At 33.8% G+C, this 13,108-nt stretch overlaps 1 protein-coding gene across 4 annotated transcripts in view; it reads right to left on the bottom strand.

Annotated features, from left to right (window-relative positions):
* Window positions 1-13,108, bottom strand: part of LOC126780770 (potassium channel subfamily T member 2) — an 88,771-nt gene that overhangs the window by 1,722 nt on the left and 73,941 nt on the right. Inside the window, exons 3-21 of one of the 4 annotated variants that reach the window (XM_050505454.1) lie at window positions 11,549-11,648; window positions 10,643-10,841; window positions 10,451-10,525; window positions 10,151-10,234; window positions 9,975-10,069; window positions 9,159-9,342; window positions 8,275-8,502; window positions 8,012-8,169; window positions 7,669-7,866; window positions 7,447-7,596; window positions 6,955-7,370; window positions 5,671-5,823; window positions 5,440-5,593; window positions 2,820-3,170; window positions 2,606-2,740; window positions 2,295-2,406; window positions 2,039-2,224; window positions 1,621-1,839; window positions 384-500 (exon numbers count right to left, since the gene is read on the bottom strand). In XM_050505454.1, the coding sequence (XP_050361411.1) occupies window positions 384-500; window positions 1,621-1,839; window positions 2,039-2,224; window positions 2,295-2,406; window positions 2,606-2,740; window positions 2,820-3,170; window positions 5,440-5,593; window positions 5,671-5,823; window positions 6,955-7,370; window positions 7,447-7,596; window positions 7,669-7,866; window positions 8,012-8,169; window positions 8,275-8,502; window positions 9,159-9,342; window positions 9,975-10,069; window positions 10,151-10,234; window positions 10,451-10,525; window positions 10,643-10,841; window positions 11,549-11,648 (3,314 nt within the window). Of the gene's footprint in view, window positions 1-383; window positions 501-1,620; window positions 1,840-2,038; window positions 2,225-2,294; window positions 2,407-2,605; window positions 2,741-2,819; window positions 3,171-4,024; window positions 4,103-4,685; window positions 5,015-5,439; window positions 5,594-5,670; window positions 5,824-6,954; window positions 7,371-7,446; window positions 7,597-7,668; window positions 7,867-8,011; window positions 8,170-8,274; window positions 8,503-9,158; window positions 9,343-9,974; window positions 10,070-10,150; window positions 10,235-10,450; window positions 10,526-10,642; window positions 10,842-11,548; window positions 11,649-13,108 lie in introns of those variants that run through there. The other 3 variants (XM_050505455.1, XR_007670534.1, XM_050505456.1) reach the window with 3 other exon arrangements.

Consider the following 13,108-nt stretch of genomic DNA (forward strand, 5'->3'; position numbering starts at 1 on the left):
TGTTCTACGTTGAATCTAATGAACTAAGTGCAAATAACGCACAATTGCGAAATTTCTACTGCTAGAATCTAGACTAATCTAAAGCTCGATAAATGGGTATAACCAGTACATTCATTGCAATTATAAAATCGCTATTTTAAGATGAGATTTTATTTTTAATTTATAAAAGTTTAAATTACAAAATACCTTTACCCTTTACATCAGCGTCTGTTATAGCAAAATTAAAAGTATTAAAACAAATATTAAATTTTTCCTCAATCCAAAGGTCATCGGCGACTATCAGAAAATATTCTTTGAAATGTATGTATAACCAAACAACACAACACCTTGTATTGTATGTTTTGTTAAACACCAATGCGATCATTAGTGCAGCGGGGTCTTACCGCTGGAGTGCGGTCTCCGTAGCAGCCGCTGAGGCAACCCGTGGTTCCACGGCGTGATCGGGCACCCCGTCCCTCCGACCCACCGTCTCCTGCCGACCCAGCATCCCCCGTCGCCTGCTGTAACTTGCCTATCACACGTCTGCTACGCCTAAAAGTCCCTAGTGCGACGCTCACTCGCATTCTCATTTTGAGACCAACATACATCTCTAAATAATTTCGTATTTATAATTAATCTTTGAAATAATATTGACGGGATGTCAACATGGAATCAGCTGATAACATTTACTTAATGCGAGAGAGCCTCAAAATTATGAAAAATGATATCTGCTGGCTAATTTCTTATGAGGTGCATGCTGAACGCTCTAGAGTATTGAGATTATGCATTTTTGAAGTATAGACATATATAAGTTTTAACTACGGGTATCAAGTGAAGTTTAAAATCTAAGCTAAGGCTGTAATCACTTTCACGATAGAGAAATTAAATAGAAAACCTTACATGTTTTAGCAGAATGTATGAGAAACCATGCAAAGATTATGGCTATTATCGGATTCTGATGAAGGGTGTTTACGCTCTCTGCGTATAGCAGCAAATTTTCTGGCAAATCAAATCGGCGGTGGTCCATCACTAGGTTGATGTAATATGATGTCGTCGTCCAACTATATCTTTGTCTAACAGTCCATGCAGAATACGTACTAATAGGACAACAGTATGGCGGGATTGCGATCATCGAGCTCGATACCGATACGCGTGCAATACAGTTTTGATTGTTGTGTTTGATTTGACCCGCAGCGATTAAATGTCAATAGGAAACACTCTTTAGTCAGATCCGTATCCACGCAAAAGCACAAAGGGTCATCTTGGCTATAGCAGTTTGCAATTGAAATAGAAAATTAAGCTCGTGTATTTTAAAAGAAAATCAAGTATCGTATGAGTATTAGAATGTTGTACAAATGCATAAAAACTAATTTAAAAAGACGCCACAAGTGTAGGCTTCACATGTTGATGTAAGACAGTTTATAATGAGTAAGTGTAGCGCTGACCCGTAGGAAAGATATATTAATTTAAAAAGGTACCCGAAATACAGTCCAAGGACTAGGACTACTTGGATGCAACGTGAGTTATTTTCATTATTATTATACGAATTAAATTGCGTGAAATACTTCAATATAGCGGTAGGTAGCGGCGAAGGACTGTATTTAAGGAGTACTATCTGAGAGGTACAGTAGACCGACTCACCGATGGTCGCGATGGTCGCGATGGTCGCAATCCCGCGAGGCGTGACCAAAACCACCCAGACGGGCTCCGTGGCGACATACTCACGTGGTGCGATTGATCAGCTAAGCTCGTATCCTGAGTTCGATAAATCCCAATAGGGATTTCGCATGTGGTAGAACATAGCTTTTGATATAGCCGACCATATGTACGTATCCACATATCCTCCTTCGTTATTTTCATCTGTCAGAGGTCCAAGGTAGCAAAATGTTACTTAATAATATCTAGTATAATATTACTTGTGAAGTAACCATTAAATTGTAAACTTCAAAAAAATATTTCACGCATAAATTCGCGCAGCATGAGGTGAAATGGGATTGCAATATAATCTTATATAATTTTCGCAAGATTAATATTCGCAAGCGTATTAAATGAAACTTACAGAAGTGAGAAATCCTGATCCTGGAGCCTGATCAACGCCTAACAAGAGTCTCACAAATGTAATTACGTAATCTTTTACGAATGCCTGATAAAGAAGAGTATCCAGCATAGAGGCGGAAAAAACCGAACCAGCTGCAAATGGTAGCCTAAACATGTAGGAAATATGGGACCCTCTCTCCTTTTCGCGCTGCAATAAAAGATGCTGTGATAAATATAATTTTAGTGTTTTCACAAGACCTAAAAACATTATAGCAAACCTTTTCCATCTTCGATAGATGCAACGCGTATTTGTCATGAGCTCTGAATTGCATGAATCGCATATTTGACGATTGGGATAGCTCCGTTATAGATTTAATAGATGGAAAGAATCTGAAAAAGATTAATTATTTTAAGCCCAATGAAATATCGTTTGAACGCTGTAGCATCACTTTTACTCGCTGTGCATAATACATTTTCAAAAATATCGCTTGCCGTCCATGAAAATCTATTCGCAAAGGGCGCAACTTACCTAGTATCTTATAAACTAGACTAGAAATAAAAAAAAGACTATATTAAGGAAGATTTTTACTTGAACATTGTTTGAACTGCCACAATGGTGTTGCAGTCAGAGAGACTGTCCTCTTCGGCTGAGTTAGATAACTCTTTGTTAACAACCACCACGTTTTCGGCTAAAGTTATACCTGCGCGGAGAAGATCATCTAGGCTGTAAAGTTAATAATATGTCATTGCTCTTGTAATCGAATATCTTATGATTCAAGGATATCAATAAATGATTATCTCACCAATCAATAGTACCGAGCATCCAATATACCAATGGAAAGTAAGAAATGGAATCAAGGAATGCGACATCAGGTCTACGTTCCAGCAAAAGGATTATAGGATTGAGTGAAGTTTTAGATCTGAAATGTGCGCGCAGTGGAATAATAAAGTTATAGATTCCATTAGAGGCGTAATCGGCGGCAAGAATGATGGTCTTATTTTGCCATTGGTATTCCTTTGCATTACGGTATGCGCAATGCTCGCACACTTGAGCCAGTTGAAGGCAACACAGAGGTTTCTTTTCCTTCAGCAAATAGCACAACGTTGGGCTTACTCCTATGAATGGCGACACTGGAGGGAAACCTTTCACGATCCTGTAAAATGAGACATGTGAGGGTTTTTTTATTCTGCAAATTGATACTATTATTCATGTGTAACTTAAATAAGGCAAAGCAAAGCTTTTTATTTTAAAGATAATATTCACGAAATTATAAAAGAAAATAAATTAAAAAAAATACTTACTGCTTGTATCCTACATAATCAATATTATGCAGATTCAATATCATTTTTAAGAAATAATGATAACAATCGAGTGAATTAATATTTTTTATTAAATAATGTGCTAAATATAAACTAACATCCAATATCAAGCAGACTTAAACATATTCTAGAAAATAATATCGAGTGCAATTCTAATTTTAACTCTAAAAATTTACCATTGGTAATAAGATGGAAGTAAATATACTTTTGCTATCTTTTAGAAAACATAAAAAATACACATTTTAATAAACAAGCTGAATACATTAGTAACTAATTTTCACTAAATATTAATTATAAATATTGAAAATTATATATTTTTTTAAATTATATTCTCCTGATGATATATTTTTTAATCAATTTATCAAGTATTACTTAATACCAGTTTATAATTAATTTATTGAGACACCAAAGATACTTGAATTAGAGTCAAAGACAAGTAATTGTTTCACTCGAGGGTAAAGTGTAATATGGCGGCCTTACTTATATACGTTTTTTAGCGGGTGATTAGATAAACAATGATGTGTCTTTTTCTTTGGAATGTCAAATCTATAATGACAGAAAGAGAGTTATTAGTGTGTTAACTAAACAGCCGCTAAACAACGGATTTATAAAAAAGGCCGTGGTATCGTAAACATGTAATATCTAACAGTTGTCAGGACATTCAAGCTAGGGAGTTCTTCATGCTTACCTGGTGAAGTCGTTGCGCCAAGCCGTACGTGGTTCACTCCCCCCCAGCGAGGACATGGAGCTGGTAGTTGCGTCGTCACTGCACACGCCGCGGCGGGAGGGACATACTCAGGTCTCAAGGGTACGTACACAATGCACACATTCGTATCAACTAAACACTCACGAGGGGTAACATTCGTGTGTGCTACATACGAGCTTTAGGAATCGTGCGCTATATTAGTTCTTGTAAAACTTGGACATTAAAAAGTGGAGTTTTGGGAATTTGCTAAAGAATGTAGCAATTGATTTGATAATATTGTGAAATGTGATTATTAAAAATTTTTTTTAGTGTTCGAAATTTGAATGTGAATATTTTTTGGCACATGCGTGTAGCTGTAATGACTGTAGTTAAGCTTAAATTTATTTTGATTAAATTTTAAAAAATAATGCAGCAATATGAGAAATGTAAACTATAATGGACATTCATGGTAAAACTATTTGTTTTATTGTTAAAGTATTCCTATTATATATTTAATTCGAATTTCTATTACTTTTGTATTATTTGAATAGCCGTTGGTTAAGAAGAATGCAATATAAAAATTCCATGCGTGATGTATCTTTATATGTGACGAAATATTTATATAAATATTTTCTCTAATTTCTTCTGATTAATATAATTAAAATTAAAGTTATGTTCACTCAATCGAAAGCTAAACCTTAAAGTGATTACTTTATCACATCATCCACATTTATTTTTCTAAAATTTGGATATTCAGTTTCATCTTTTGATAGGGCTCTATTCGATTACATATTTTGTGAGCTGTACAACAAAAGTATTTATACCGATAGTTAATATTTATTATATTGTAGGACTGCAAGTGTTAGCTACAAGCCAAGCAATGTTCAATGCACAACAGAACTTACAAGTATACAACACAATGACGTACTTTGTGCTGAGTGCATGCAGCTGCCGAGATCCGATTTTTCTATCTACACGATTTGAATGTACAGGCTAAAACAATAAGAAACAAATTTGGAAGATCGTCAATATATCGTGTTATGTAAACTGTAGCACATTTATATTGACGATGAAATAAAAAATAATTAGCAAAATTTAATTTAAGGTAATTCTCGACGACTTATTTTTGTCATACTTAAACTTGTTCAATTACTCTTTAAAATACTATTTAAGTTTTGCTAATATGAGAATGGATCTACATTTTGTAAATATAAAAACGTATTGGTGTTGCTTATTATGTGAACCATTTTAGAAAGTATTTTACGTTTTTAATTTACTGAATGTATACCCGACAAATCGTCTAAACTTTATTTAAAAGTTTCTAAATACTAAAATTGAAAAGACAGCGAAGTGACAAAAATAAATATGCGTGCGTGCATGATCGCGGGAATGGCGTTTCGGTCTGCGGTGTGTCTTACGCAATCTTTTCGGAAGGAGAGCGCCAGGGGACGTCGTCATCCAATTCATCTTCACTTTCATCAACTCCAACTCCTTCCTCTTGATTCTCAGATGTAATAGTTAGACTACTCGTTACCATGTCCGGTACCGGAAGAATCGATGGTCTTCTACTACCTGAATTAGAAAATTTATAATAATACCACAACATCAATTTTAGGAATTAGAGAAAATATTGAAAAAATAAAAGCTACCTCGTCGGCAATGGAGACTATCAGGGCTTAAAAAGTTGGTATTATCAGGTCGAGGAAGTAAGAGGTGACTGTCAGTTGCGCTATCTGTAGCCGGAGATTCTTTGAGACAAGTGCGAGAGTCAGATGCCGATGTTGATGCTTCGCCAAATTTAGCTGAAAATTATAAAGTATTTTTGTATAAAATGTATTGACAACTGTGTAACATTCGTATGCGTAAGTATTTATAACATAACATTTGAAGATAATTGATAAATTAATAGCAGTTCTTGCATTAAGACAAAATTGAATCCTGCTGATTAACTAGTACTTAGCAATAGTAACAGTCAATTATCCAATATAATATTTTTATCGTATATCTTGTTTCACATTCTAATTGATACAATTTACTTTTAATATACAATAATGGTGGCTCGACATGACAATATGATATGGTGATAATTTCGTGATAATAATGATTGTATTTGATGAATTTTGAATTCATACTACGAAAACTACGGCATCGCATGAGACATACGCATTAGGCTTTTCACGAAAATATCAATAGCATAAACTAGCCTCTAAAATAAAAATATTAATACTCGGTAAATATAAATAGCGATGGAATTAGACGTTAACCATATCGAGCGCAAAACCATCAGAATTTTAAAAGAATTAGGAAATGTTTAGATGTAACCATAATGTGACTTTGCATTTCGATAGTGATTATGTGTTTGCCTTTCATTTTGTTGCCTACAGTGACATATGCTAGTCCATTACAACAAGGCATGCACAACACTAAAATATTTTTTTCTAAAATCATTCATGGGCTTAAATTAAAAGATTAATCCGGATCATTTAATATTGTCAGTCACGTAGTGTTTTTTAAGTTTTAGTACTTCTAATCTTTCACTTGGGTGCTAAACCAGCGTATTTTATTGTATTATTCATTTAATTTGTTTTTTACTTATATAGGAAATGTATTTTTCGGACCAAAGTGAACAAAATGAAAAGGAAATTTAATATTGATTATTATAAAAGCAAAAAGTTGGTGACCATGTAGGACCAGTAACTTTACTTTCACCGTGATCAGAATTACCCAAAAATCCTCTAATATGGCGAGCTGCTCTCTGTCCAGGTCGGCCAATCAATTCGATGTTCTATAAGATTCAATAAAATACAAATTTGGTTGACATCGAGCAACTTAAGCAATACAACTATAAAGTAGACCAAATGATCGCCAACAAACTAGTAAAACGGCGATTTTATTCAATCTACTTTAGGCAGTAATCCAACTGTGACACTCACAGCCAGCAACAGTTAAATTAGCGGATGATACAGTATTAGCTGGGTAGATGCGTGATGGCGATGTATTTGGTGTGGAACTCGCGGGAGCTTGTAGAATCACTTGTGGGAGGTCGTACTGAGCCACATTAGTACCGTCTGGTCTTTTCCGCTGTCCGGTGCCGCCTTCTGCATCTCCAGTCTTCTTTTCGTTAGAGAGGAGACTACATGTAGTTTGATCTTTTGGTATGGCATTGGATTTGCTTTCTGTCTGTTTGTCAGATACCACGAAAGCAGAGTTTTCTTCCTTCGTGATGCTCATGTAATAGCACGTGTCAGTGCTTTTCATGATGTGCCGAGGGCCAGGATTCAAAAGTATGGTTTCTTCATAAAACTCAGGTAGCTCTGCTGGACGAACCCCAACTAAAGCTACTCCATATCTAAATGAAAAATAACGTGGTAATTAAAAATATAATAATTCGGAATACTTTAGTATATATTCAAACAAATGCATACTTCCGGTGTGAGTGAAAACTGGCATAAGTAAAGCTTTTTCCTTCGTATTCACCAAAGAATCGACTATCACCAAGTACGATATGGTAGATTTCATTGCCAGAACATTTGCCATAAAGGCGATGCCATTCTTCTGGTGATTGTTGACCTTCTCTAAAAAATCAAAAACAGAATTTATATTTATGTATGTTTTGTATATTTAACAAAAAAATTATCTAGGCTTACTGGCCGCGGCTGGTGTGCAAAAGCAGAGTAACGAGAGTTGATGCACCAGGGCAAGTGCAGTTGTTGGCGAGAAGTGCATATTTAAACTCATCTTCGCAAACCACAAACTCCGCAAACTTAACATGCAGTTTATTCTCTGGTCGGAAAATCTGTACGTATTGGGGAACAATAGGGGCGAAATCTTTTACTGCCCAGGACCTGAAACGATTTGAGTCTTATTTAATATTTTGATTATATACTTATGAAAATATAATAATTGCTAGCTTAGTAGTAACGGCGTAATCAAATAAGATAGTACTTAAGTTTGACTTATACATGTATTTTTTAAATAAGTTTAAATTACCTAAGAATCGTATGCTCGTCAGCTGCAGTTTTGTCAGCATAGTTTCTAGCAGCTAGTATAAAGCAAGCCTCCGCCTCGTTCATACGCGCACGAATCAAATCTGTATCCTTCAGGCATGAGCCTTGGATGTAAATAACGCGTTGAGCCCAAATTGGAACCTGTTATAATTAATATGAATATTAAATGTTTAAAAATATCTGTTTATTACTTACTTATTGAAAATTTAGATTATATATTTTTTATTGTTCAAAAATATAAGATACCTGAAGAATCATCCGCATCGTTGTATCTAGCTCCATAGGTGAAAGCAGAACAACGTAGTAATCCTGAAGTAGAGGATGAGCATAAAATTCGTTCAGGAAATCCATAATTGTGTCGGCATGGAGCGTTGTCGAGCAAACTACTACGTGTTTTTCTGACTGAGCGCGGTGTGACGAGTAAGAACCACCGAGCTTCTGCCTTTCCATCCAGGTGAATGCCAATTGTTCAAACTGTATGGATATTATATTTATAAAATTTTAAATTACATCTCAATCTATTATCAATTTTCAGGACATCAAATGAAAATAACTATTAAAATATGTTAAACGAAGTATATTAATAAAGTGTCTGTAACTAAAAAGATGTAGAATGTGATAAATTGCTTTAAAGTGAAAAAGTGTAATCTATGTTCTCTGAGAAAAATGGAATTTTAATAAAGTGGTAAGGAGAACTCGAGTCTCTTCAAGCACTTTATAGCTTAATTCAGTTTGCGAGGAAAGAATTACGTCCTTGAACATTGCATTAATACCGCGAATAAATGTGTTAAACTAAATGTTAGGCTAATAATCATTAATAAAAATCAGTGGCTGAAGATTTAGGTCTCAGTTTTTTTTAAGACAAAATTTGGTTTATACATAGCGTATGTATGTAAAAAAAAAGAATAACTGCTATTTTTTTCTTTGTTACCATTGCTCAAAGTTCTCACTTCGTTTGACATACGTATTTAAAGTATAGAAGAATTAGATTTCACATTAAATTAGTTTTAACAAATTAAGTTTAAGTTATGAAAAACTAGCATACTAGTTAGCGACTAATAAGAAGATCTGAAACTTTATTTTAGAAAAGGTTAAGTATTTTGTACAAAACTGAAAGGCACATTCCGAACCTGAGTGGGCAAAACAACAAGCGCGACACCAATCATTATGACCATATACAGCTGGGACGGCCAGATATCGGGTACAAAATCTCCATAACCAACAGTTGAGAATGTCACGACCACGAAGTATGTTGCTTGGAACAGGTTAAGGTGGCGATGACCAGCGCGTTGGAAATGTTGGATACCGCACACGCTAAAACAATACTTTCAGTGTAAATTAAAAGAAAAAAACAACAAATGAAGTATATTAATTTATCTTGTTACACTAATCGATGTCTTAAAACCACTTAATGTTGTACGCTCGTACTCCTTTACTTAATTTAACGTTTTAAAGACGTAGAGCTATTACTTTGTTAAGATATTACCATAGTAATATCCTTTGTAAGACACTATTCTATAAGGTTTTTTTTTCTAAATTGTTCTACTCAGTATGAAACTGTGATGTATAATTTAATAAATTAAAAATAAATGTAAGAATCTTTTTTACGCTTTGTTCCTAAAAGCTTCAAAGTGGCATGATAAAAATCCTAAAAGGCTACAAATTGAATGAGCCCGGCGCCGCGGAGATGACTCCGTATTATTTTCTAAATATTATAAAAGGAAATTGCTATTTGTTTTCCGTTTACCTGATTAAACTTAAGCGCCTTGATGAACAAACAAACGATGATTTTTCATAACCAATTTGTTTCAAGGGCAATAAGATATATAAAGTCTTATATAATGTTATTCAAATTTATTGCATTATGGCAGATTCTATTACTTACTCGAGATATTTTACATTATATCTTACTTACTATTAAATACATTTATAAAAAATTAAGTTACCTCGTAAAAACTAAGCATAAAAGCGTGACACATAATATCATGAGTTGTTGAGAGAGAGCGGACTGAGACTTTTGCATCGCTCGGTGTAAGTCGTTCTGAAAAAATGAACGTATCGTTTAGAATTATGAATATAATTGAATACTCTTTTAATAATTTTACCTTCCTTAAATACTCACAAACATATTTTCGAGAGACCTCTTAGCGAGCCAGCAGTTCAGAAATACGGGGATAAACAAATTCCGTAGCGGCGGGAAAGGTACCTAAAAACCACAACAGTCCTTAATTTTACTTCCGAAATTTGGATTTTCTCATAACCGCTTAATGTAATTAATTTTCTTGAGTTTTCTACTAATGCTATCCACTGGCTATAAAAATTAATTACTGTAATTAAATGATCATTTATTTGTCAGATAATTACAGATAACTTTTATATGAATGAAGAATGTCATATGTTCTAAAACAAAATAATTACTCACTGTGAGCGCAAATGGAACCGTGTTAACCATCTCCAATATGAAGTGGAATGATAAAACCTGTTGCCAGATGTTGCCCTTAAAATATAACAAAATGTTATGAATATTATAATAAAAAAGTTTTACAAAAAAAAAAATCTAAATAATATGGTTAATAATAAAGAATTTATATGAATTAGAGTGATATTTTACTACCTTGTATCCGAGATAGACCAGCAAAATAGCTTCGGCCAAGGAAATCATTGCGAGTACAACCTGCACCCCCCACAGATACAACGGTCGGTTTACCCATACTATTCCGTCCCAGTTGATGATCGGATGCTCTTGAAACTCCTCTTCGGTGAGGTTTGCGGAGTATTCAAACTCGGTCTTGTTTCCAGGCTTACATCCGTAACTGAAATAATTACATGCTTACTTACTTCCGAAAAACGTTGCCCTTAAGTATTTACTTAAAATATTTTTTTTTCTAACAGTAACAATAACTATCAAGAAAGGGTGGGTCGATCGCAAAAACTGGTGCCGGTGTGCATAAAACTCTCATCGCTATGATTTATCCTTCGAAAACGGGCGCAATTTACCGTCCTACCAAGGTTTCGAGAACTAACCACTGGAAGATATTAACTAAGAAGTTTCCAAAGACACCACATAGGTATTCTATGGCTTTTGCTCCATGATGTATGGTGGAACCGCATTGCCATCCGTTGGTGAGATGTGCTCGCTTGGTTGGAGGAATAGTTCTCTATTTCCCTCCAGTTCACTTTCGTTCCCACTATTACATACACAACCACTTCGTATCCCTAGTCTCTTTCTTTAACAAAATAGATTTCAATTAGTGGAAAATATAAGTTTCTATCACAAAAGACGAGTATGTATCGAATGTTACTTAATTACGGCTTTGGTGTTCGCAATCTATACTTACAGAAATATACGACTGCATTTAATATTCTCTAATTGTCATAGAATCATTTATTTAATTACTGTTAATTAGTTTTGAAACTTTGACTATTATATATGCAGTTATTAGGAACCTAGTAGGCACATATCTATGTTGCGATTATTTATTATATTTGAAAACATAATTACAGTCTAGTAACAACTTACCAAGATGCAGATATAGGATCTCCGTCAGCGCAAACGCGAAAAATGTAGAGAAGACAGGCAAGAATCTTGAAAAATAGATTTACTATCCTAATGCGTAAACCTGAAACAAAAAAGTAATTAAGTGAACCTAAAATTTTACACGAATTATAATAATTTAATATAATATAGTTAAAGTGTATGCTTCGATTGAATAACTCAATATTATGTCTATATGAAAATTGACAACTGTGCGTAGCGATTATCCTCATCGAAGACAACTGCTTAGCGGATACGACCAAAGAAAGTTCAAGCACAGGTAAAACTTTATGCGCTTTCTCATGCAGGGGATTTTGAACACTGCCAAAACCTATACTCCGGGTTAACAGCATATATATATATATATATATATATATATATATATATATATATATATATATATGGATGAAAAACCGTAAATTGGAATCCAGATCCTCAAGATCAGCCTTGTAATTAAGCCATTACACTAACGAGGTCCTAATATATCACGTATGTATCACGTAACTACATAACGTGCGGCTATTCAGTTTCAATGAATAGAATCGGTTAACTAAATGATGAGAATATTTAGCATTCTGGTAATATCATTTCAATATTTTGAAATACGTATTTTTTGAAAACGTATAATTATTATGATTAATGTTCGTCCCGTGACCTAAAATCGAAAATTGGTTGTCAAACAGATGAGAAGAATTTACAGAACTGTTTTACTTTGCGTTTTTTTAAATAAAAAAGTTCTTAAGTAAATATTTATTAACGTTTACGTTTCGTTCATTATCGTAGTAAATACATTACCTAGTTTATTAAAAAGTTTTGCAATTGTAGAATTTTTTGACCACCCAATAATAGTCTAAAAAGTACTGTTGAGAATATTTATACAATTATTCCACTGCTGTTATCGGCAATCCACAAGTGGTACGAGTTTTTGTGTAAATCGATAGAATGCTCTAGAACTTCTATTTATTTCATTTTAATTTAGTATATCTTTTGGGTGCAGTTACTGATTTAGTAAGTATATGTAGGTATCTATCGTCACCGAAATCAACATCGATAGCTGAAATGGTCGTGTTCTCAGACAGCCTTGCAATTAAACTGATCAATTTCGTAAGTGCCTTGCTTTCGCGATAAGAAATTACTCAGTATTAGACACAAAAATATCAGTAAACGACGACGACGAGGAGACGTCTCCGATAACGTTTATATTCACAATAGCAATATTTGTCAAATCTTTGTGAAAATCCCAGAGTAAATTTATTAAAAGCTAAAATTGTATAAGTGTATGAGTGTGAAATAGTATTTCACATACGCACAAAGATAATTTTGAGATAATTCAGTATTTGGTTAAAACAATATTTCATTAATCATAAGTAATGTTATAAACAATAAGGAATTAATAATTTATCATCCTTATAATTTAGTTGGAATCTTTTTGTTTATTATAATTAGAAAAAATATAGTGACTCCATTCTCTTTGATGAATTTAATTTAATTTGTTAAAACAGTTTGATACTTTCGTTAATGCGCGATCTGCAAACCTATACAAGT

This window comes from Nymphalis io, chromosome Z (assembly GCF_905147045.1).
Source record: "Nymphalis io chromosome Z, ilAglIoxx1.1, whole genome shotgun sequence".
In the NCBI taxonomy this organism is placed as follows: Eukaryota; Metazoa; Arthropoda; class Insecta; order Lepidoptera; family Nymphalidae; genus Nymphalis; species Nymphalis io.